General features: G+C 48.5%; 1 protein-coding gene and 1 long non-coding RNA gene across 4 annotated transcripts; one reads left to right on the forward strand and one right to left on the reverse strand.

Annotated features, from left to right (window-relative positions):
- Nucleotides 1-15: 15 nt before the first annotated feature.
- LOC140844037 (uncharacterized) lies at nucleotides 16-15,036 on the reverse strand. Of its 2 annotated transcripts, none has more exons than XR_012122165.1 (3): nucleotides 14,910-15,036; nucleotides 13,651-13,753; nucleotides 16-810 (listed from the first exon to the last, which is right to left on the reverse strand). It is a non-coding gene; the product is annotated as an uncharacterized lncRNA (long non-coding RNA). The 2 variants fall into 2 exon arrangements; XR_012122164.1 differs by lacking the exon at nucleotides 16-810 and adding an exon at nucleotides 7,612-9,239.
- ZNF853 (zinc finger protein 853) lies at nucleotides 14,474-21,600 on the forward strand. Of its 2 annotated transcripts, none has more exons than XM_037003673.2 (3): nucleotides 14,474-15,150; nucleotides 15,908-16,030; nucleotides 18,412-21,600. In XM_037003673.2, exons 2-3 carry the CDS (start codon nucleotides 15,946-15,948, stop codon nucleotides 20,265-20,267), a joined length of 1,941 nt encoding a protein of 646 aa, XP_036859568.2. In that variant the 5' UTR covers nucleotides 14,474-15,150; nucleotides 15,908-15,945; the 3' UTR covers nucleotides 20,268-21,600. The 2 variants fall into 2 exon arrangements, with proteins under 2 accessions (XP_036859568.2, XP_036859567.2); XM_037003672.2 differs by having other exon boundaries at nucleotides 15,913-16,030.
- Nucleotides 21,601-21,873: the final 273 nt, after the last annotated feature.

Raw genomic sequence — 21,873 nt, forward strand, 5'->3', positions numbered from 1 at the left:
AGCACCCTGCCTTGTGCAGGGCTTCCTACTGGCACATTGGCACTCACGGTCTGTTCGCTTCACGTGCTGAATAGCCTTAGGGGTTTTGCTTCCAGTACATGATTGGGGGGTGTCTGCTTTGTGTTCTCATTGATCAGTTATGGGAGGAAGTAGCTTTGGAAACTGAGACACCCAGCTCCTGTAGGCTGAAAGTGAGGCCTGAGAGCTGGCTACAGTAAACAGTGAGCAGGAGAGGACCAAGATTTAGCTTAAAGGATGATACTTAGCCATGTGGTTAGTTCACCCTTCTATTCCAGACCAAACCAGATCACCTACTAAATTCCAAATGCACACGCTCATGTGCACGTCTGTATATGTTGTGTGTGTGTGTGTGTGGACTGGCGTTCCAGGCACCCCTCGAGATAAGGAGTGTGAGCTGATGCAATTGCACTGTAAGGGCTGACCGTGGTCAGCCAGGACCATGAGCAGGTGTGGTTTCCCAGGGACACGAGCCCCAGGCTTTCCTAGCCGCTGGGGTGCTCATCCACGGTTCCACGGCCATAGCTGGTAAGTGGGAACCAGTCCACAAGTGAAGCTTCTTGGGATCTGTTTTTAAATTGCCTCAGAGAGCTGTGAACTGGGAAGGACATTTCCTCTTGAGTTTGATTTCATTATCCCATTGACTCTGTTCCCTGTTTATTTGCATACCTGCTGATGTCAGATCAGGAACTGAAATGTCTACTTCTAGCTCCTTTGGTGAAACATGTCCATGAATCTGAAGAGATCAGCACTTGGCTGGTTGTTGGTATTTAATCCTGGCACCAAGTGTTTCTGAAAATAATGGAAAAGAAATGTTCACTTTGCTTTGTAGTTAGGGAAGGTCTCTGAGCCTGGCTCTGTCTCAGAAGGCGGCCTCCACCAAACATTTCCAGGTGCTAGACATGTCTCAGCTCCTCTCAGACTCAAGGTGGTTTTTGAAAATAAATAAATAAATAAATAAGTAAATAAAGGAAAAATGTAGGAAATAGAGCCACTTGAGCCACAAACTTCCTTCAGTTGTATTTCTAATAATATGTGAGCAATTAAGTCAACCTATTAAAAATATAGATAGAGGTGGACTGTTCACACCACCAATTCTTGCCTTTTTCTTATTAATAATGAAAGTGATACCTCCTGTTTAACAATTATGTGCCAAGCACTTGCTCAGAGTTTTATGTACATTAAAAGTTGGTATATGAGATGTTTGCAATGTATAAAACAAAATACATTTTTAAAGAATATATTAAAAACTGCAGATTAGTCAAGACATTGCAAAGAAAATGGATGAAAGACACATACAATTCAGAGAAAATACAAATGACCAGTAAATATGAAGATACTTATTTCCTTCTATGGCTAAAACTGGTACCCGGGAAAATGTAAGCTAAAATGAGGTGCCATTTTTTCACTTACCCATCAGACTGACAAAATAGAATGTGTAGCTGAAGGTGTGAGGTGACAATCACCCTGTTTGTGGTAGATGATTGGTTTAGCCACTGGAGAAATTTACAAATAAAATGACCCTGGGACCTAGCAATTCCAGAAAAAAGCCTGTTCACATGGCAGTGTGGTTTTTTAGGTAACAGGGTTATTGAGAGAATTCACATACCCCATTCACTCACTTTAAGTGTGTGTACAATTCCATAGTTTTCTGTATACTCAGAGTCTTCCAGCCATCACCACTGTCTACTTTAGAACATTTTATCTTCCCCAAAAGGAACCCTATGCCCATTAGCAGTCACTCTCCCTCTGCTCCCAGCCCCTAGCAATCAATCTACTTCCTGTCTCTATGGATTTACCTTTTCTGGACAGTTCACATAAATGGAATCATATGGGATGTGGTGTTTTGTGACTGGCTTATTCCACTTAGCACAGTGTGTTCAAGGTTCATCCATGTTGTAGCCTGTGCAAATACTTACTACCTTCTATGGCCAAATGATATCTCAGTATATGGTTGTACTGGATTTGTTTTATCCATTCATTAGTTGGTAGACACTTGAACCCTTTGGCTCTTAGGAATATTGCTGTCATGAACATCTGTGTACAGGGTTTTGTGTGGACATGTTTCTGATTCTCTTGGAGACACACACACACACACGTATCAAAATGCTGGGTACTGTTTTTTAATGAGGAAAATTAAAAAACAGCTTGAATAGTCATCAACAGAGGACTGGCCAACCAGGAAATGTAAGCAGACATCCCTAGGGACCAGGCAGGTGGTGTCAATGGGTGACACTTCCAGAATTAGACTCCAGGGGACTGGAGATTGCACTAGACTGAAGAAGACCTAAAGCTGACCTTTGCTATACCTGGGCCCTTGGGCCAAGGTGGTGTTGCCAGTATGTGTGAGTTGGAAGAGAAGATGGAAATAGACTTTTCTATGCTATATTTTAATTTATGAAACCATTTGGAAATGACTCTCTGGTGTTAGAAGTCAAGACAGTGGTAGAGGGTGGGTAGTGACTAGGAAAGTCCTTGCAGGGGCTGTCCCATGGGCATACGCAGTCCATCAGCTCAGCAGGTCGTACACAGGGGTGCTCTTCTCCTTATGCTGCTACACTTCAATACAAAGTGCCTCCACCACAGAAACCCCCACACTACTGCCCAAGCTGACCTTAGCATGTTCACTAGCCAGATTCAACTCAGGCTTTCTGATTTTACCCCTTGGGCTGCTGATGTGGAAAGATCCTTAGAAGTATTGCTAAATGAAAACTTGCATTACAAAGAGGGTAATACTACGTGTGTACAAAACCAATCAACCAGCCCAGACAAGATGATCCTACAGTTTCCCACAGGTACGTGGATATGTATGTATGTGTGTTTAAAAATGATGTACACCATGAAAGACCTATACCCTGAAAACTACAAGACACTCTTAACAGAAATTAAGGAGGACACTAGCAAATGGAAACTCATCCCATGCTCCTGGCTAGGAAGAATTAATATAGTCAAAATGGCCATCCTGCCCTAAGCAATATACAGATTTGATGCAATCCCTATCAAATTACCAACAACATTCTTCAACGAACTGGAAAAAATAGTTCAAAAATTCATATGGAAATACCAAAGACCTCGAATAGCCAAAGCAATCTTGAGAAGGAAGAATAAAGTGGGGGGGATCTCACTCCCCAACTTCAAGCTCTACTATAAAGCCACAGTAATCAAGACAATTTGGTACTGGCACAAGAATAGAGCCACAGATCAGTGGAACAGAATAGAGATTCCAGATACTAACCCAAACATATATGGTCAATTAATACATGATAAAGGAGCCATGGACATTCAATGGGGAAATGACAGTCTCTTCAACAGATGGTGCTGGCAAAACTGGACAGCTACATGTAAGAGAATGAAACTGGATCACTGTCTAACCCCATACATAAAAGTAAATTCAAAATGGATCAAAGACCTGAATGTAAGTCATGAAACCATAAAACTCTTAGAAAAAAACATAGGCAAAAATCTCTTAGACATAAACATGAGTGACTTCTTCATGCACATATCTCCCCGGGCAAGGGAAACAAAAGCAAAAATGAACAAGTGGGACTATATCAAGCTGAAAAGCTTCTGACAGCAGAGGATACCATCAATAGAACAAAAAGGTACCCTACAGTATGGGAGAATATATTCATAAATGACAGACCGATAAAGGGTTGACATCCAAAATATATAAAGAGCTCATGCACCTCAACAAACAAAAAGCAAATAATCCAATTAAAAAATGGGCAGAGGAGCTGAACAGACAGTTCTCCAAAGAAGAAATTCAGATGGCTAATAGAAACATGAAAAGATGCTCCACATCGCTAGTCATCAGAGAAATGTAAATTAAAACCACAATGAGATATCACCTCACACTAGTAAGGATGGCTACCATCCAAAAGACTAAGAACAACAAATGTTGGTGAGGTTGTGGAGAAAAGGGAACCCTCCTACACTGTTGGGGGGAATGTAAATTAGTTCAACCATTGTGGAAAGCAGTATGGAGGTTCCTCAAAAAGCTCAAAATAGAAATACCATTTGACCCAGGAATTCCACTTCTAGGAATTTACCCTAAGAATGCAGCAGCCCAGTTTAAAAAAGACAGATGCACCCCTATGTTTGTCGCAGCACTATTTACAATAGCCAAGAAATGGAAGCAACCTAAGTGTCCATCAGTAGATGAATAGATAAAGAAGACGTGGTACATATACACAATGGAATATTATTCAGCCATAAGAAGAAAACAGATCCTACCATTTGCAACAACATGGATGGGGCTAGACGGTATTATGCTCAGTGAAATAAGCCAGGCAGAGAAAGACAAGTACCAAATGATTTCACTCATATGTGCAGTATAAGAACAAAGAAAAACTGAAGGAACAAAACAGCAGCAGAATCACAGAATCGTAGAATGGACTAACAGTTACCAAAGGGAAAGGGACTGGGAGGATGGGTGGGAAGGGAGGGATAAGGGTGGGGAAAAAGAAAGGGGGCATTATGATTAGCATGTATAATGTGCGGGGGGGGCATGGGGAGGGCTGTGCAACACAGAGAAGACAAGTAGTGATTCTACAGCATCTTACTACGCTGATGGAGAGTGACTGTAATGGGGTGTGGGGAGGGACTTGGTGAAGGGTGGCATCTAGTAACCATAATGTTCTTCATGTAATTGTAGATTAATGATAACGACAACAACAACAACAAAATGATATATACCGAACTTAAAATGGTGGAAACCTCTGGGAAGGACATTAGAAATGGGGTAAGGGGCCAGGAGAGCCCTGGCCTTGTCTGTATTAAGGGGTCAAGGACACCCTACGAGGAGAGCCTCTCTCCGTTTTGCTGGAACCTGAGGGTCTAAAGCAGAAGTCTACAGGGAGGTGGCTCTGGCACTGAGCAGAGTGTGGGGAAAGCCAAAGGAAGTCGTGTTCCTGAGAAGTGATGGCAGGCCTGGATACCCCAGGGAGCCTCCCACTGTGACCTCGGCTAGTGTGCGTCCCTAGACATATGGTCCCCAGCTTCCTGGCAGAGCACACACACACCCTCTGGAGGAAAGCCACTCGTCCAAGGCCTCAAAGAGCTCACAATGACTATTAAGGATAATGACCAGCACACAGTGAAGAATGAACAAGGCACCATGAGCAGGAACCAGCAGGTGCAGCCGACAGCAGGAACGGGTTCAGGAAGTGTCAGAATCATCAGGGTCAGACTACAATATATACATGCTTATTATATCTAAAGGAATAAAAGAAAAACATGAAACTATCCACTGGGAAAAGGAAAGCATGGATTGCCTAGCAGATTTGAAAAGAGCCAGTGGAACTTCTGGAAAGTAGAAGCAGCTACTTCATTCAGTGGGCCTGGTGGGGATGCAAAATGGTACAACCCCTTTGTGAAGAAATTTGGCAATGTTTAGCTGAATTACATGTGCATTTGCCCTTTACCTAGGAAACTACTTCTAGAACTGGGCCCTAAAGATATCCAATGGCAAAAATAAAAATAAAACATGTACAAGGCTTTTTGTTGAAGCATTATGTGTAATAGCAAAAGATCAAACACTTCCTAAGATAAGTCTATCAACAGATGTTTTATCTACATGGTAGAGTACTATGCTACTGTTTTTTTTAAAAAAGATACTCATATTCTGCTATGGAATGATTCCTAGGATTTGTTGTTAAGTAAAAAGAAAAAAGCAAGGTCCAGTAAAGTGTTCATGTTCATAGGGTGTTACTTTTGCATAAGAAAAGAATTGGAGGAACTATAAATAGAAATGCAGGAAGCATAAGGGGAAAACTAATAAAATTGTAACCTGGGGGGGCGGGCAGGACAGGATGAAGTGACGAATGGAAACACGACTGCCACACGCACCTTGTTTTTAGTTTTGTCTTGGGGACCCTATAAATGTTTGATATAGTAAGTCAGACAGTAACACAAAGCAGACTGAAACAAAGGAAATTAACTGGGTATCTGAATTGCTAGCATAACCACAAAAAGAAGAGATTTTCCAGTTATTTTAAAATACAGTGTTTTAATTATACCTATGCCTTCTTCACTCCACAGGGACCAAAGTAGGGACACACCCGTTTAGGTGTTGGATGCCATCTTTGAGGATATGGTGCTGATTTTGAGGCAGTGGCATCTTGCAGGCCTCTTGGGAACACTCTGGTCACTGAATTGGGCCACCAAATTGACCAACCTTAGAACTCCCCACCGTTGCACTTCTTGTTAAATGAGACAATAGTGTTTTCCTCTCTCAGCCAGTTTTAAAACTGGGTGTTTTTCTGAAATTTGGAACTGCAAGTATCCTTGATAGAGTGGTAGGGAAACTGACACTTTTATTCTTGGCTGGTGAAGATTTAAATTGGTACAACATTGTCAGGGCAGTATCTTGTCAAATTTTTAAAAATGCTGTATCCTTTGGCCCACAATTTCACCACTAGGGATTCATCTCACAGAAGAACTCTCCTAGTAAAGTTTTATGTACAAGCATGTTTTTAGTAACAAAAGATGAGACACAGTCTAGATACTCATCAGTAGGGGCCCAGTTAAATGGATTAAGGTATGTCCTTGCAATTGGAGACTAAGAGGATTTTTTCTAATTAAGTAGGTATTTGTTCTGCGTGGAAAGATGGCAGGAATATACTTAAAGAGAAATTTGTTGCAAGTCAATGTGCATATTATGTTCTCAACTGTGTAACAAATTATGAACATATTCTAGTTATGATGGATCTCTGTTGTTTCTGCCCACCTGAAATCCAGTCCGTCTCTACCTTCCAGAGACAGCATCCTGATTTCACCCCTGAGGCCCTCGTACCAGCTCTTGGTGTAAGGGATATATGACTCAGGCCTGATAGCTGACATGGCCTGCTAGGCTCCCCCATGCTGACTGGCTGAGGATGAACCCAGTGAACCCTAACGAAGCCCAATTCTAAGACTTTAGTCGGAATTACTGGAAAGAGAGTCCCTCTATTACCTTGAGACCAGGGGGATGTAATCTCTGAGGGTGACAGGGTTGGGGGCAATCACATGGAGAGAGGACACCTGTCACAGAGGAGCACAGAGCTGAGACATGAAGAGATCTTCAGTCCTGCTTTTTGAGCCCTGGATCTTGAAATGCCTGAAGATGACTTCCATACCCTGGGCTTTTAAATTATGAGTCAACGGATGCCTCCCCATTTTTTAATTTTTTTATAGCCCATTTGAGGTGATTTCTTTCACTTGCAACTGTAAGATTCCTGGTTAATTCACAAACAGATACCCTATGTATTTTTATAGGAAACATATGGAAGACTGTGCTCTCAGCTGTCAAGAGGGGTTGTGTCTGGAGGCTGGAATTTTAGGAGACTTAAACTTTGTGAATGATAAGAGTTGTGCTGTCCATATGGAAACCACTATGCACTTGAAATGTGGCCAAGTGGAGACATGCTATATGTGTAGCCTCCTATTAAAAATTGTTCATCAGCAATTTTTAAAATTAATGACATGTTTTAAAATCAATGACATTGACTTAAAATTGTTCATTAATAATTTTAAAATCAATTACTGTTGAAATGATACTATATTGGATATATTGGGTTAAATAAAAGATATGACTAAAATTAATTTCACCCATTTCTTTATACCCTTCTAACTGTGGCTCCTAACATTTTTTAAATTACATTGATTGCCTGCATCAGGTTTCTATTTGTGCTGGTATAGGGAGCATATGAATGCCAGCCTGTAAACATCTGTTGAGTCAGTACAATGTTTAAAACGTTTGCAACATAGTATTAACTTTGTAATCAGATAAAGAAAATAAAGTTTAGAAATGTTCAACCTACTTGCTGAGAGTTGCATTGTGATCCTGTGATTCCTCAGTCCCTGGGATTTTGCATTAACTTCAGGGCTGGAAATTGATTCAATGTTCAGTGGTTAAGAGTGTGGACTTTCTCATTCCACAGACCAGGATCTGATCCTGCCCCTCTGTGGCATTGGACAAACTAATTTAACCCTCTGAATCCTGGTTTCTTCAGCCACAAAATGGGATTAAACATATATTCCTCCATAGGTGTAGCTTGCTGAGGTGTTTGAAAGGAGAAACTTTTGACTTTTGTCTTTCTTCAACTTTCTTGAGCTACCTTTGAGCCCTCAAGTGCGGACTTTTCCCTCCACCTTTATGGAGCCGAGATTGTTCCTGTCCACCAGATCCGATCCATTCTCTCCTTCCACCATAATAAGATGGTAACAGAACCCACCTCTAGATTCTTTTCCGCAGCCTCCTGTGCATGTGATCCCTCAACCTCTGGCAGCGTGGACTGCACAGCTGAACAGAGCCGAGCCGCTCAGAATCTTTCCCAAGAATTCCAGATCTCCTGCCTTGGGGAATGCAGCTGACTTCCAGCCCCAGTGGCTGCCTCTCCGGATCTTACAACAAACTGATTCTTTCCCCAGCCTGCTCCCAGCCGGTGATGAGCATGCTGGGGGCACCAGTGAAGGTCCATTCTTGCAGGACTGGGGTTGCCTCTAATGGGTGATCTGACTCATAGACTCCCCATCACTCTGGCTGAGATTTTGTCAGAGCTGTGCTGAGGCTCTTCCTACCCAATCCCTCATCCTTCCCCTCTCTTTATATGGATATCAGGCCTGTCTTGGCATCTGCTTCTCCGAGGACCTCAATGAATGCAATAGGTCTGGACTTTAGAGTCAGTGCTTGTGGCTAAAACTGAGAAATTGTGGGGTGGCCCTCTTCTCTCCGATGTCCCAGCCCCAGGGTTGTTTCCCAAGCTTGCGCTGTCACAAGGATCAGCTGATTGCTTGTTAAAAATGAGAATCAGAAGATTCCTACGCAAGCAGCCTAGGGAGAGTGTCTGGAAATCTGTTCTTTTGACAAGGTGCCTACAGTCAGGTAATTTAAAGAAAGACCTGGCTAAATAATCATCAGAAGCAACCAATACACTCTACAAATAATGAAGGAGGAAAAATGGGATGTGACCACTTGCAAACAAAGAAACCCAGTCTGGCAAACAAGAATTGAACCTTCAAGTCCTCCTTTAGGAAAAAGCAGTGGGGAAAAAGCCCCTACAGCCCCACAAAAACACTGTGTCACCAGAGACTATACTTTATAGGTAGGAATAGTTTGGTAAATGACAGGGGCAGCAGACCTCATAGACATCATTTTATCAGTGCACATCCTTGGCCATGGAGGGCGTTCTCTGGTCAGCTGGTTCTGCTTGCTTCTCTTATGTACCAGGCTTGAGGTGTTTCTGGTGATACAATATCATGAAACCAAGGTCAACTGCCAATTAATTTTATCTCTAGGGAGGCAGTTATACATTTACCAGAGCAAGTGATTTCTCAGGCCAGGCCACTCTCTAGCCCCATTACCACCTCAACTGCACATTGTCTCTTTTGCTCACTATCTCTGCCTGCTTGTTTCTCTTGGTAAAGAAAAAAATCAAAAGCATCAGATTTTAAAAACTGCAAGTGAACTAGTGGACCTGTCTTAGCAGAATAGAGAAAGCTGAAAACTAAGCCATCAGAGGGGGAAGTCAACAAGAAACAACCTGGTTTTCTTTGAGACCCCAGAAAGCTTGCAGAATCCAAGGCTCCCAGTATGGCTTAGAACAGATTGGTACAAAGTATTAAAAGGGGCCAGTGGGCCCCCAGATCTCTCATCCCACTTTGCATCCAGCAGCAGGACCACTCCTCATTCACCCTGGCAAAAAGCCTGGAACCAAATAGGCTCTGACTTTGGGAATACTGGGTGGGGCCCAAAGCCGGGAGAATTCAAAGGGGATTGAGTGAAATCTGTTTCCTAAAATGTGAGGTCCCTCTACTTACTCTTGTTTCCCCACTTGGCTCCTAGAATGCTTATGGCCAAGTTACTTCCCCAGGCAGGAGATTAAGTGAGTCCTTTTTAGAGAGACTGGGTGGCCCAAGAGAAAATACTACCAGATGTTAGGATACTCCCATCCCCACGGTGCAGTTCTCCAGTCGTCCAAGGCCTCCTCTGTATGCAGAGTGAACTCACTCTGCACATGTAACTGGACAGCCCAGGGTTACCTGGCATCTCAGAAAATCCTCCAATAGGAGAAATCAAACAAATACTTTTCTTAAATGAACTAGAGCAAACAAAGATGATGGAGGGGCAGGAACAAAGTTAGCTGTCCGCAGAGAGGTGAGAGCAAATCTTGAAATCATGAAACAAGAACAGCGTGTATAAGAAAAGAAACAGTCTGAGAATAAAAAAGCTCTGGGGAATTATGGACAAGATATAAAATATAGAAATAAATAGTTCAGAAAGAAAAAGTTTAGAAGGTACTGAAGAGAGAATATTCTAGAAAGCATAGCCAAGAAAGTTCAGTGATGACAAATGGGAGAGAAATTATGAGAATCAGAAGGTCCAACATCTGAGTAATTAAGATTCCAGAAAAGGAAAAAAGAGGAAATGAAAGGTGGATACTATAAAAGCAAAAAACCTTGAATCTCCAGATTGAAGTGGCTGCGTGGATGTCCAACATCATGGGATTTCAGATACAGGTTTAAAAAAAATAAAGATTTAAAAGCTTTCCAGAGAGAAGATACCAAACTACACAAAGATGCAGGTATTAAAATCCTCATTGGAAATCCTCAATTAGCAACACTGGAAGCCAAAAGACAATGAAGTAATGTCTTTCAAATTCTGAGGAGAAGTAATTGTCAATCTATAATCCATACTCAGTCACATGTGAGAATGAAGACCTTTTAGATCTGAGTATTCCCCAAAGTTTTCTTGACATGTACATTTTCTTAGGAAAACCACTAAAGAATGTGCTCTGCCAAAATGAGGTCAGGATAACACTAGCTGCATTGTTCATGTCAGGGGTTAGCCCCCAAATGTCTACATTCTCAACATTGTTGGCAGGGTTCTGCCCTATGAAGTTACTAAATGTGTCAGCTACTTGCCTCTGGACTCAGTCCCCATCCCTCCATGTGCCCCTCTGTACTGTGGGAGGCTGGAAGACTGCAAATTTCCCAGATTTCCTTGCCAGCTGGCCTCTGGGAGCACGAAGGAGAGATCAGAGGTCAGGATGGAAGAGCAGACGTTTCCTGATTCTGATGGTGCTTTTGGTGGCTGAGGAGTGGGCTCGTTGGTTCTTGCTTACATATCACAGTTCCAACAGTGGCGACAACAGCCTCAATGATAAAGAAGTGCTGGCTCTCTGTAATTTAATTTTCCCCTTCTGCTCTTCTAGCCCTGGAGGAACTAATCTCTGGGCAGTCCCCATTTCCCCTTTGTAATATTACAGCCCTTTTAAGCTTGTGACCATTCTCCTGTACTAAATGTTCTGCTTAATTACTTAAGAGTTCTGATGTTTTCCCAAATGGACTTTCAGGGGTTCAGGCTGACTGTGGTTCCCCCATCTTGTACTTGTGCCATCTGGAACACATCTCCTCCAAAGCCATGTGTCAGGAGGGGAGCGAGATGGAGGTGACACACCAGCTCTAAAGTGCTTTGGCTGAGACGTAGCATGTATCACTTTCTTTCAAAGCCCATTGGCCAAATTAATTATTTAAACCCAATTTAACTGCACAGATGACTTGGAAATAACAGGGAAGCACTTGGAATATTTGGTGAGCACTAAGTGTCTCTATTATAATGAGTTAATCAAGAAAGAGAGAGGTAGTGTGAGGAAACAGAGATTAATGCAAGAGAAAGAGTGAGATAATGGGAAGTCCAAACGATGGTAGGGCAGGGTCCCAAGCCAATTTTGATCCAAAGGAAGAGACTCCAGAAGGGATGTCTCTGGAAAGGAATAAAACAGATTTTATGACCAGTCTGACATGGTGGAAAGTTGGGTTGAAAGGCACTGATGATAGAGCCATAGGAGAATGTGGAAAGACTTTCCAGTAGATTCTAAGACTGAATCAGTATATTCAAAGAAAATTAAAAAATAAAATAATAAAAATGAGTGATTCACTCCAGGGAGAACTAAAAGTTATACAAGAAGAAAATAATAAAAATACTTTTACTGGGCTCAGCAGTGAATAATATTTATATAGATATAACTGTGAAAACAAAAAAATATGGATTTACCCAAAACTGTGATAAAACTGTGTTGAGAGGCACAGTCCTGCACTGCAGTTCTGACCCTGACCTCCAGAGTTGGCACAGATTTCCTAGTTAAGGGTATGATCCTCAGCAAGACTGGCCTTACTTCAGACATCAGCTATAAGTTTAGGGGTCCCCAGGCTGCCCACATGTCTGATCAACTGGCTACAGATCCAAGGGCTTCTGGGGCCCACTCAGGTTTGATAAGTCACTAGATCAACTTACAGAATCCAGAGGAGTGCTATACTTAGGATTGCAGTTTTATTAGAAAGGATACAAAGCAGGACCACCTGTGGTCCCTGAAGACACCCAAGGTCTGGGAGAGTCCCGATTGTGGGCTTCAGTGTCCTCTCCCTGGAATCAGAATGCTTCACCGTCCTCTGTTTATCACTGAATGAAAAGCTCACTGGAACTGTGGTGCCTAGAGTTTTTACTGGGGTCTCATTTCATTGGCATGCTTGGGTGGGTCATTGGCCAGATGACTGACCTCCATCTCCAGCCCCTTTCCCCTCCCCGGAGATGGTGTTGCTATCACATGGCTCAAAACCCCAGCCCTGTAGTCACATGGTTGGTCTTCCTGGTATGACCAGCCCCTGTCCTGAAGGACCCAGGGGCCCGCCATGAATACCAAAGACATTCCTATCACTGGGGAAATGCCAAGGATTTAGAGGCTCTATCCCAGAAAACTGGATAAAGACCAAACAAATTATTGCAGAAGAGGAGGATGAGAGGGAAAGCATGCACATGTATATGTGGTTTAAAGAGTTAATTCTGCATCTTCCAAAGTGGGATATCAACAGATATTATCTAAAATGGAAAAAAATCGAGTAATAGTGTTACAAATATATTATGTAGAAAAACGGCAAGAAATATCAGAAGTGGGAGTGAACTCAGGGGAGAGAGATTTTGCTAAAGCCTCAGAACTATTTGACTTACTCAACTCAGTATGTGTGTTACCTTCATAAAAGTTAAAGGGAAAAAGAAGCAAAAGGTAGTGGTGGAGGGGGGCTGTTATTTGAGTCAGGTGCTCAGGTATAGGGGAAAAACTGTTGGATTGGGAAGATACCTAACTGATGATTTTTATTATGTAAGGTGAGCTGTGAGCCGGGGTAGGAAGCAGAGTCTGAAGAAAAGTCTGAGAGGGGCAGACAGAGAGGAAAGGGAGCCTGGAGCTCCCTCTCAGCAGCCCCAGAGAGGTGTCCAGAGCTACCTGGAGGTGGAATGAGAGATGCAGTGACGTAGTCGCTGGTAATGACATCAGAGGGAGCTGTCAGGGTGGAGTGACAGGGCGGGGGCCAGGCTGGAAAACTGGAAGGAGGGACAGGGAACATGAACAGAACTACTATGGGGCATCTTTCCAGGAAGTCTGCCACCAAGGGCAGGAGGAGGAATGGTATGTTTTTAAGAAGGAAAAGCTGTGAGAATGAGCAAATGCTGATGGAGAGAAGCCAGTAGAGGGAGAAGCTAGATTCAGGAGCATGTGGATTCTCTGGGTCCTCAGAGCACAAGGTTTCCCTGGAGGAAGGAGAAGGCAGAGACAGCCCTGCTCCAGGCCCTCCCAGGGGAGGGGAGGTGGTACCTGCCTCAAGCAGAAGGGAGATGCTCGCCTCTCCTTAAATTCCAGACTAGCAAGGTGCTGTCCCGGTTCCACAGACGACGGAAGGTACTAATAACTTGCTTCATTGCCTGGTTGGAAGAGCCACCATGAATCCAGATTCTTCTGTCTCCAAAGACAGACTCTGTGCACTTGTTCCCTGGATGAGGAGAACGTGGTCCCCTGGCCCATTCCCCCGCCCGGAGCTCCTAGTAGGGGGTGCAGATGCCAGACGGGGGGCAAGCTTTTCAGGCAAGGGCCAGAGAGGAGGCGCCATACTGCACTGCCTATGGGGCCAGGAAGAATTCAAAAATGGAACAAGGGGCCACAGGTGTGGCAGAGATGTGAGCTTGGAACAGTATCCTTACTGTGCCCAGGGGGCTGTGCCCAGGGCTTGAGTCCCCTCCCCAGCGGGGCACGCCCACACTCTACTCCAGGAGCTGCTCTCAATCGCCAGATCTTTGGGTTTTTGAAGAGAGCTTGAGCACCCCGATTCTAATGGGAACTCTCAGACTAGAGAGGGCAGCAGCAAAGGGTCGGGATACTGAGGTGGTCAGGTGAGGCCGCCCTGAGGACTGGAGGACCTGAGTGTAGGTGTGGGGCAGTCAGGGAGGCTCCCCAGCACCGCTCGCCGCGGGCTGCGCGCGGACGTGCGCACCGGGATGCGGCAGAGCGCGCGCCATGCCCGCCCGGCGCCGCGCCCGCCCCGCCGCGGGGTGAGTGGCAGGGCCGGGAAGGGTTAAGCCCACCGAGCTCGCGGCGGCCTAGAGCGGCGGCGGCGGCGGCGGCGGCGGGGGCCGGGGCGCGGGCGGCGGGCGGCGGGCGGCGGGCGGCGGGCGGCAGGCGGGGGACAGGATGCAGATGCCGGGGGGACTTCCTGCGCCGGCCCCCGCCCCCCGGCCCGGCCCACTGCCCGCGCGGACGCACGGCCGGCCGGCCGCACACCCAGGCGGGAGGGCGAGGGAACGGGGACCCCGGCCCAGCCGCGGCGCCCGCCTCCCGCCCCCGCCCGCGGGCTCCGGGCACCTGTGGCCGCTGGCGGACCCTGGCCGGACCCGGCTGCCCGGGCTGAGCCGACCAGTGTCGCCGGCCCTCGCCGGCCCCAGACTGGGCCACCCGCGCCTTCCGCCCGAGGGGCCGCCCCGAGGCCCGCGGCGCGCGCGATGGCCCTGCCCGACCTGCCCTGAGCCCAGGGCGGCCTCGGGCTCTGATTCCCCCCGCCCCCCGCCCCAGGGGCCCCACACCAACTTCTCTTGAACTCCGCTCTGCGCCTCCTTTTGGCCTGGGCGACCTCGGCAGCCCTGACAGCCGCAGACCCTCCCGACTGCCCAGAAAGGGCACCGGTGGCCCACCGCCTCCCTGCTCTTTCTGGATGGAGGCGTCTCTGAAAGGAGCTGGTTGAACGCTTTGGCCTTCACCTTCCAGCCCCTGCTGACCACGCCCTCCCTAGTGCAGAGGCTGCTGTGGGGAGCGGGAAATGCCGTACCAGGTGAGTCCCAAAGGGTGCGAGAGCTGGGCGGACGGGGACGCTTCTCTTCAGAGGTTTTGAACTGGTTCTGAAAGGCTAGGGGACCTGTGTCATCCTGTTAGGAGGGGAGGCAGGATTGGGTGTGGGGACTCTCTGCTGGGGCCAGGGTTGACGCAGGGGAGAGGCAGGGAACCCTCCAGGCCTCAGGAGTCCCTGGGCACAGGGCCAGGTGGCAGCTGGCTGGTTCCATGAGTTGTAGTGTTCTGGAAACCTGCCTCCCAAGGAGCTGAGGTGGCACCTGGAACCCGTGGCCTGGGAAGGCTGAGCCAACCCCAGAGCAATCTGGGAGGCCAGAGAGCAGGAAGGTGAGCCGACTTGTCAGGGCAGTGGGAATGTGAGATGGACAAGTCTCTTTTTTTTCCACAAACTTTCCCAGATGCGCCAGACTCCAACATCTGGGACTAACTCCCTATCCCAGTGAGGGCTGCTTCCCACTGTGGGCTCTCCGTGAGGAGCAGCTGCACTGCTGCCCCTAGGCTTGAGCTGAATGTGGGGCCCTGCAAAGTCAGCTAGTGAAAGGCTGCCTTGGTGCCGGAGAGTGGGCCTGGGAGCTGAGCCACCCTCCCTCTTCCTTTTCCCTACTGTAGACTGCTCTGTCCTCGTTTCCAGCAGGGCTGGAGCTGATTGCTCTGGGGAGGAGCGTGGTGTCCAAGGCAGAGGTGGGTTGGGGGCTCATAGTGTTCTCATCCATCTGAACAGCTTCTTTCCTTCGTCTCAGCACAGCCAGCTCCCCGGGCTCTGGGTCTGACCACCAGGATGGAGCTGGGGCCAACGACCAGGACCTTCATGCTGGAGCTTCAGTGTCTTCAGGATGGAGGCTCAGGGCCTGACACCCTCTCAGGTGAGGGGTGGGCAGGGTGATCTCTGGCCTCCTAAACCAGGAGATAGGGCTCAGCTCCCTGGTGATGGTCCTTTAACAGAGCCCCAGGCCTGCCATGGCTGTGAAAGGGCCTGAAGGGTGGCTGGCAGCTTGCTGTCTGGAAGGGCATCTGCCTGGCAGTTCCCTGGTGTGGAGGGCAGGCTGCTCTCACTCACACCAGCCAGCTTCAGCTCCAGGGAATAACTCTGGCAAGTTTGCCTGGGGGTTTTGTGAGGCAGCTCTGTCAGGCCGTGGTCTTGCTGGTGAGGGACTTCCAGGCAATGCAGACATTCTCAGCCCATGCCCCTAACTTTGGCTGCATGCTGGTTGGGAGCTGTGCCGTTTCCCCAGCGGTCCCGCAGCCTCCCCTGCCTTCTCACCTGTTCCTGGCTCCAGGCTCAAGTTCCCAGATTGAATTCAGGGGCTGCGGGGCTGTCTACCTCTGCCCCTCATTCCTCAGGTATTGGCTGCCTGGCTTCTCTTTCCCCTGGGCCTCTGACCTTGTCCATTTTTCTCTGATCTCCTGTCCCATGCACCTTTCTTCCCCTTTGCCCAGAGGCAAATGTGGCAGAACTTTACAAGGCCCCTCTCCTGTGGGACCCACTCTGGGCAAACTTTCTATGGTGATCACTGAGATCCAATTCCTGCTCTGTTCTTTAAGGGTGCTGAGTGAGGGCTGGGGTGGGGTTGAAGAGTATGAAAAGAACCAAGGATCCAAAGGGTCAGATGGGGTCATGTGAACTACATAAGGACTCTTCTGGCTTAAATATTTAACTGACGGGTACACACTTAACGATACATTTACTAACCCATCATCGTTAAAAATGCTGACATTGCTGTCACGAGAAGTCAGGAGTGGCCAGATGGCCCAGCACCATGCCAGAGACGAGAGGTGCCCCTGCTGCTCCCAGAGGTGCTGGGAGAAGGGCGTGTCCAGGGAGACACTGAATTTGCTGGGTAGACAGGCTTTAGTGGGTCTTCACTCACCACCTGGTGCAAGTGTATGTGAAAACCACTCACTGATCCGTTAGTCTGAGCAAAGGTTGTTAGGTTAACCTTCTAAGAGGAGTTTATTTTCTAAGTAATGATCCCTTGGCTTTATTAAATCAATATATTCCTGGAAAAGTGACCAGAAAGCAACATTTTATAAATCAAACCTCTCCTTTCCATTACAAAACTGAAGCTGTGATACTGAAGGAGAATGGATGTTGAAATCAGACTTGGGAATGGGGAAAGCCTCTTCAACTTTTCTGATGTTCAGTGGCATTGCTCAAATCATGAAACTATATGTGGGTATCACTCAGAATGTGAAGCAAGGCAGCCAAGCTGCTCCCGTACAGCAGGGCTTCACTGGGGGCATATTACCCCTCCAGTTCTCCCTTTGTCCCTAAAGAGGATTTGTCCCCTTTTGCAGATGGGGAAACTCGGGTTCCCAGATGTTAAACAATTGGCCGGTTGCTTTGTTGACTTGTGGCTTTGAGTTAGGCCTTTCCATTCCAGAATAACAATCTAAGCACTTCCAGTTTTTAGGCTGTTTCAAATGGAGCTAATTGTATTCTTGGTCTTGCCAAACTGCTTGTTAGCTTGCAAACTAATTCCTAACCCATGGAGAGAGGGATTTTTCAAATGCCTACCATGTTCTTGGGGGTATGTCAGGGCCCTCCCACTTCTCTCATTAAACCAGCAGTGCGCCATCATTACAGACAAGGAGGGCTCCAAGCCTGCAGAGTTGGCCAGCTTCTAACAGGTACAGTTAGGTCTAAGCAGAGAGCTTCCCACAGGAAACCTCGTGATCTCTCTGACATTTGGTGATTTCTACAAAGCGCTTATGGTAATACTTCCAGGCAGCTTTATTAAAAGTTCTTTATTATTTACAGAGAAGATGAATTTCCTTTATTTAATGTGTGATGCTGAGGTCTGACTTCAGCACGAGCTTGTGGCTTGGCTGTTGGAATGGCCAGTTCACTGCTTCCTACTGGATGGTGATGAAGCACATGGGACTTCACAGGAATGGTGTTGGGGAGCCCCAGGCACCCATGCTGATGTCACTGCCAAGATCTCAGCATGGAGCCTGGTTGCAGGAACGCCCAGAGGAGGGGTCGGGGAGCTGAGGTCAGAATGACGTGATCAGAGTTCCTTGGGCACATTTCTGAGCCAACCCCACACCTCTTGGCATTTCAGTTTCTGCCACGCTGCCATTATCACTAGATCCAGTGTGTTAGCTTGCAAAGAGCGCAATAGTGTTGTATCCCATAGTGGCTGTACATGGGGCAGGGTAAGTGGGAAGGCCTTATACTGGGGGTCTGGACCAGAGAGCTGACAATAGACCTTTTTCTCTTGGCTTTCTGCCATTTCCACTACAGGTGGCAGTGGTGGGAGTGAGAGTCAGGAGGAAGAAGAGGCTCAGGAAGAGAGCAGCAGCCCCCAACGGCCAGCAAACTCAGCCTCGATGGGGGTCACTGAAATCACACAGGAAGCCCAGCCAGGACAGCAGGGCTTGCAACTGCAGCAGACAGAACAGCAGCAAGAGCTGCAGCAGCCACAGCCCCCAGACCACCCAGTAGGACAGCAGACAGAGCTACAGCAGCAAGACGGGCAAGAACAACTGCTTCAACAGCAGCAGGAGCTGCAGGAAAAACCTCAACCCATGCAACACCGCCAGCTGGAACCACAGGTGCAGCCGAGGCAACAGCAAGGACAGTTACAAAGGCAGCAAGTACAAGAGCAACAGGTGTTGCAGCAGCAGCAGGATGGGCAGCAGCAACTGCCTCAACAACAGCAGGAACAGCAGGAAGAACCCCAACCCATACAATGTGAGCACCTAAAGCCACATTTGCAGCCAGTGCAACAGCAGGGACAGTTACAAGCCCAGGAAGTGCAAGAGCAGAAACAGTTACAACCACAGCAGCTGCTACAACAGCTGCAACAGGATTTGCAACAGCAGAAACTGTTACAACAGCTGCAACAGTCACAGCAGCAGCAGGAACAGTTACAGCAACAGCAGTCACAGCAGCAGCAGGAACAGTTACAGCAACAGCAGTCACAGCAGCAGCAGGAACAGTTGCAGCAACAGCCATCACAGCAGCAGCAGGAACAGTTGCAGCAGCAGCAGCAGTTACAGCAGCAGCAGCAGGAACAGTTGCAGCAGCAGCAGCAGCAGCAGGAACAGTTGCAGCAGCAGCAGCAGCAGCTGCAAGCCCATCCACTGGAGCCAGAGGAGGAGGAGGAGGTGGAGCTGGAGCTTATGCCAGTGGACCTGGGATCAGACCAGGAACTGGAGCAGCAAAGGCGGGAGCTGGAGCGACAGCAGGAACAGCGGCAGCTGCAGCTAAAACTGCAGGAGCAGCTACAGCAGTTGGAGCAGCAGCTGGAGCAGCAGCAGCAGCTGGAGCAGCAGCTGGAGCAGCAGCAGCTGGAGGAGCAGCAGGAGGTGCAGCTGGAGCTGACCTCAGTGCAGCTGGGGGCCCAGCCACAGGAGGTGCAGCTGGAGCTGACCCCAGCGCAGCCCGAGCTGCAGCTGGAGCTGGTGCCCGCTGCTGGGGATGGCGGGGCTCCCGCCGCAGTCGTGATGGCCCCTCCGGGCTACGTGGTGCTGCAGGAGCTTATGGTGCTACCGGCCATGGCGACGCCCGCGGTGATGGCCATCCCTGGCCCGGCGGGCAGCGCGGCCCTGACCCCTGCCCGGCAGCGGCGGCGGCGGCGCGCCAGGGACCGGCCAACCATCTGCGGGGAGTGCGGCAAGGGCTTCAGCCGCAGCACTGACCTGGTGCGGCACCAGGCCACGCACACGGGCGAGCGGCCCCACCGCTGCGGCGAGTGCGGCAAGGGCTTCTCGCAGCACTCGAACCTGGTGACGCACCAGCGCATCCACACGGGCGAGAAGCCCTACGCCTGCTCCTACTGCGCCAAGCGCTTCAGTGAGAGCTCGGCGCTCGTGCAGCACCAGCGCACGCACACCGGCGAGCGTCCCTACGCCTGCGGCGACTGTGGCAAGCGCTTCAGCGTCTCGTCCAACCTGCTGCGCCACCGGCGCACTCACTCCGGCGAGCGGCCCTACGTGTGCGAAGACTGCGGCGAGCGCTTCCGCCACAAGGTGCAGATCCGGCGCCACGAGCGCCAGCTGCACGGCGCCGGCCGCTCGCGGGGCCTGGGCCTGCTCCGTGGGGCGCGCGCAGCTGCTGTGGGGCATGCCGACGGGGCGGCGGACAAGGCACCGTGACATGAGGGCCCAGGCTGGGAGGCGCGGCTGCCCAGACCGGGAAGCCCTGTGTTCCTTTCCTGGGGACCTTATGATCCCGGCCCGCGGGCCCCGCACGTCCTGGTACACCGCTGGGAAAAGGCTTCCATCTTCCTCCCAGATGAACTGGTTCACAAATTCACCTTCGGAAGCGTCCTACAAGGAAAGGCCCACGTGGCCGAAAGAGCACAGGTGCCATCCCTCAGCAGACCCCAAGCAGTACTGAGTTGTTACTGGGTACTGGTTGGTGCAAAGTCTGCCAGAGTTTTTCTCGGGAAAATTGGAGTTCGTAGAAATGAGAGCCGCAGAAGAAAACTTCCAGTCACAGATGTGACAGTTGGTGATATTTGATACAGATTGAGCACTAACCAGGGAACCAAATATATATGGTAAAAAGCACATGAAAAGGATTTGTTCCTGGTAAAAATTATTTCAAGAAAGGAAAATGGGAGGAAAAAGAAAGGACACTTATCTGCACTATGTAGAAAACTGATCAAGGCATCAAATTGTCAAAAGTGGTATTTGCCTTGAAAATACTTTCTAGAATGACAATTCATCAGGGTGGATATAATCCTGCTTAAAATCTTTGTGTTCATAAGCACAGGGTCAGAGTGTCCACTGGGTCAATGTGCAAATGCAGGAAGTCCTGCTTGGGGTGGAAGGAAAAACCTCCCCTCTGGGGTAACCCAAGGTTTCTGCAAGCTGGGGGTCTGCTCTCTGCTGCCATGCTCCCAGGCCTACAGTGGCCATCAGTGTCCTCTTGAATAGAAGCCTATGGCTGAAGCAGAGGGCTTTCTGGGAGTTCTCTCCAAGGTCCCAAGGAGTGGTTCCCCCTCTCCCTAAGAGCTCCAGGGCAACCCCACCCTGGCCTCCAGAGATCCACCAGCTTTAGGCTTCTCAGACACTTGTCCCCGGGATGAGTCTATGGGATTGGGACCCAGAGACCCAGGGGCAGGGTTCCCCTGAGCTAGGCTATGCAGGGGGCTGGCCCCAGCAGACCCTGCCTCATCACTGGGGGCAGTCGAAGAATGTTGGGGACAAGGGTTGGAGGCAATAGAAATGCTCTGTATGATGTTTACAAAATTGTCTGGGAGCACAGCACATCCCTGATGGCTGTGGGAAGGCAGGATGGTGGGGAGGTGCCTGCCATCTCTGCCCCCAGTGCTTCCTGCTCCTGACTGCCCGTGTGTAGCTGCTTAGATCCTGCCCCTCTTTTCCTCCTTGCTTCTCCTTTACTAACACCGTCTGCTACATTTAACAAATGTGTTGGTAAGTGAGAAACAAAAAATGAAAAATAAATTTAAATGAAGAAAGACATGGTCTTGTCTGTGTGTTCACCTCTGGATTTTGTGTTTTGCCACTGGGTTTCATTTCTATGGAACATTTAACTGAATGCTGTAGAGCAAGGGACTCAGTTCAGGCCCATCCCCAGTTCCTCTCACCCCAGACCCTTCCTGTAGCCTGGGTCTCTTGGCCAGGCATGGCTTGTTCAGTGAAACCCTGCTGGGAGGGACAGCTACCAGAAGGCTGGTTTTGGCATCTTCTAAGGAGAAGCTTTGAATCATTCAGTCCAGCTGCATACTAGTGC

This window comes from Manis javanica, chromosome 10 (assembly GCF_040802235.1).
Source record: "Manis javanica isolate MJ-LG chromosome 10, MJ_LKY, whole genome shotgun sequence".
NCBI classification, from domain to species: Eukaryota; Metazoa; Chordata; class Mammalia; order Pholidota; family Manidae; genus Manis; species Manis javanica.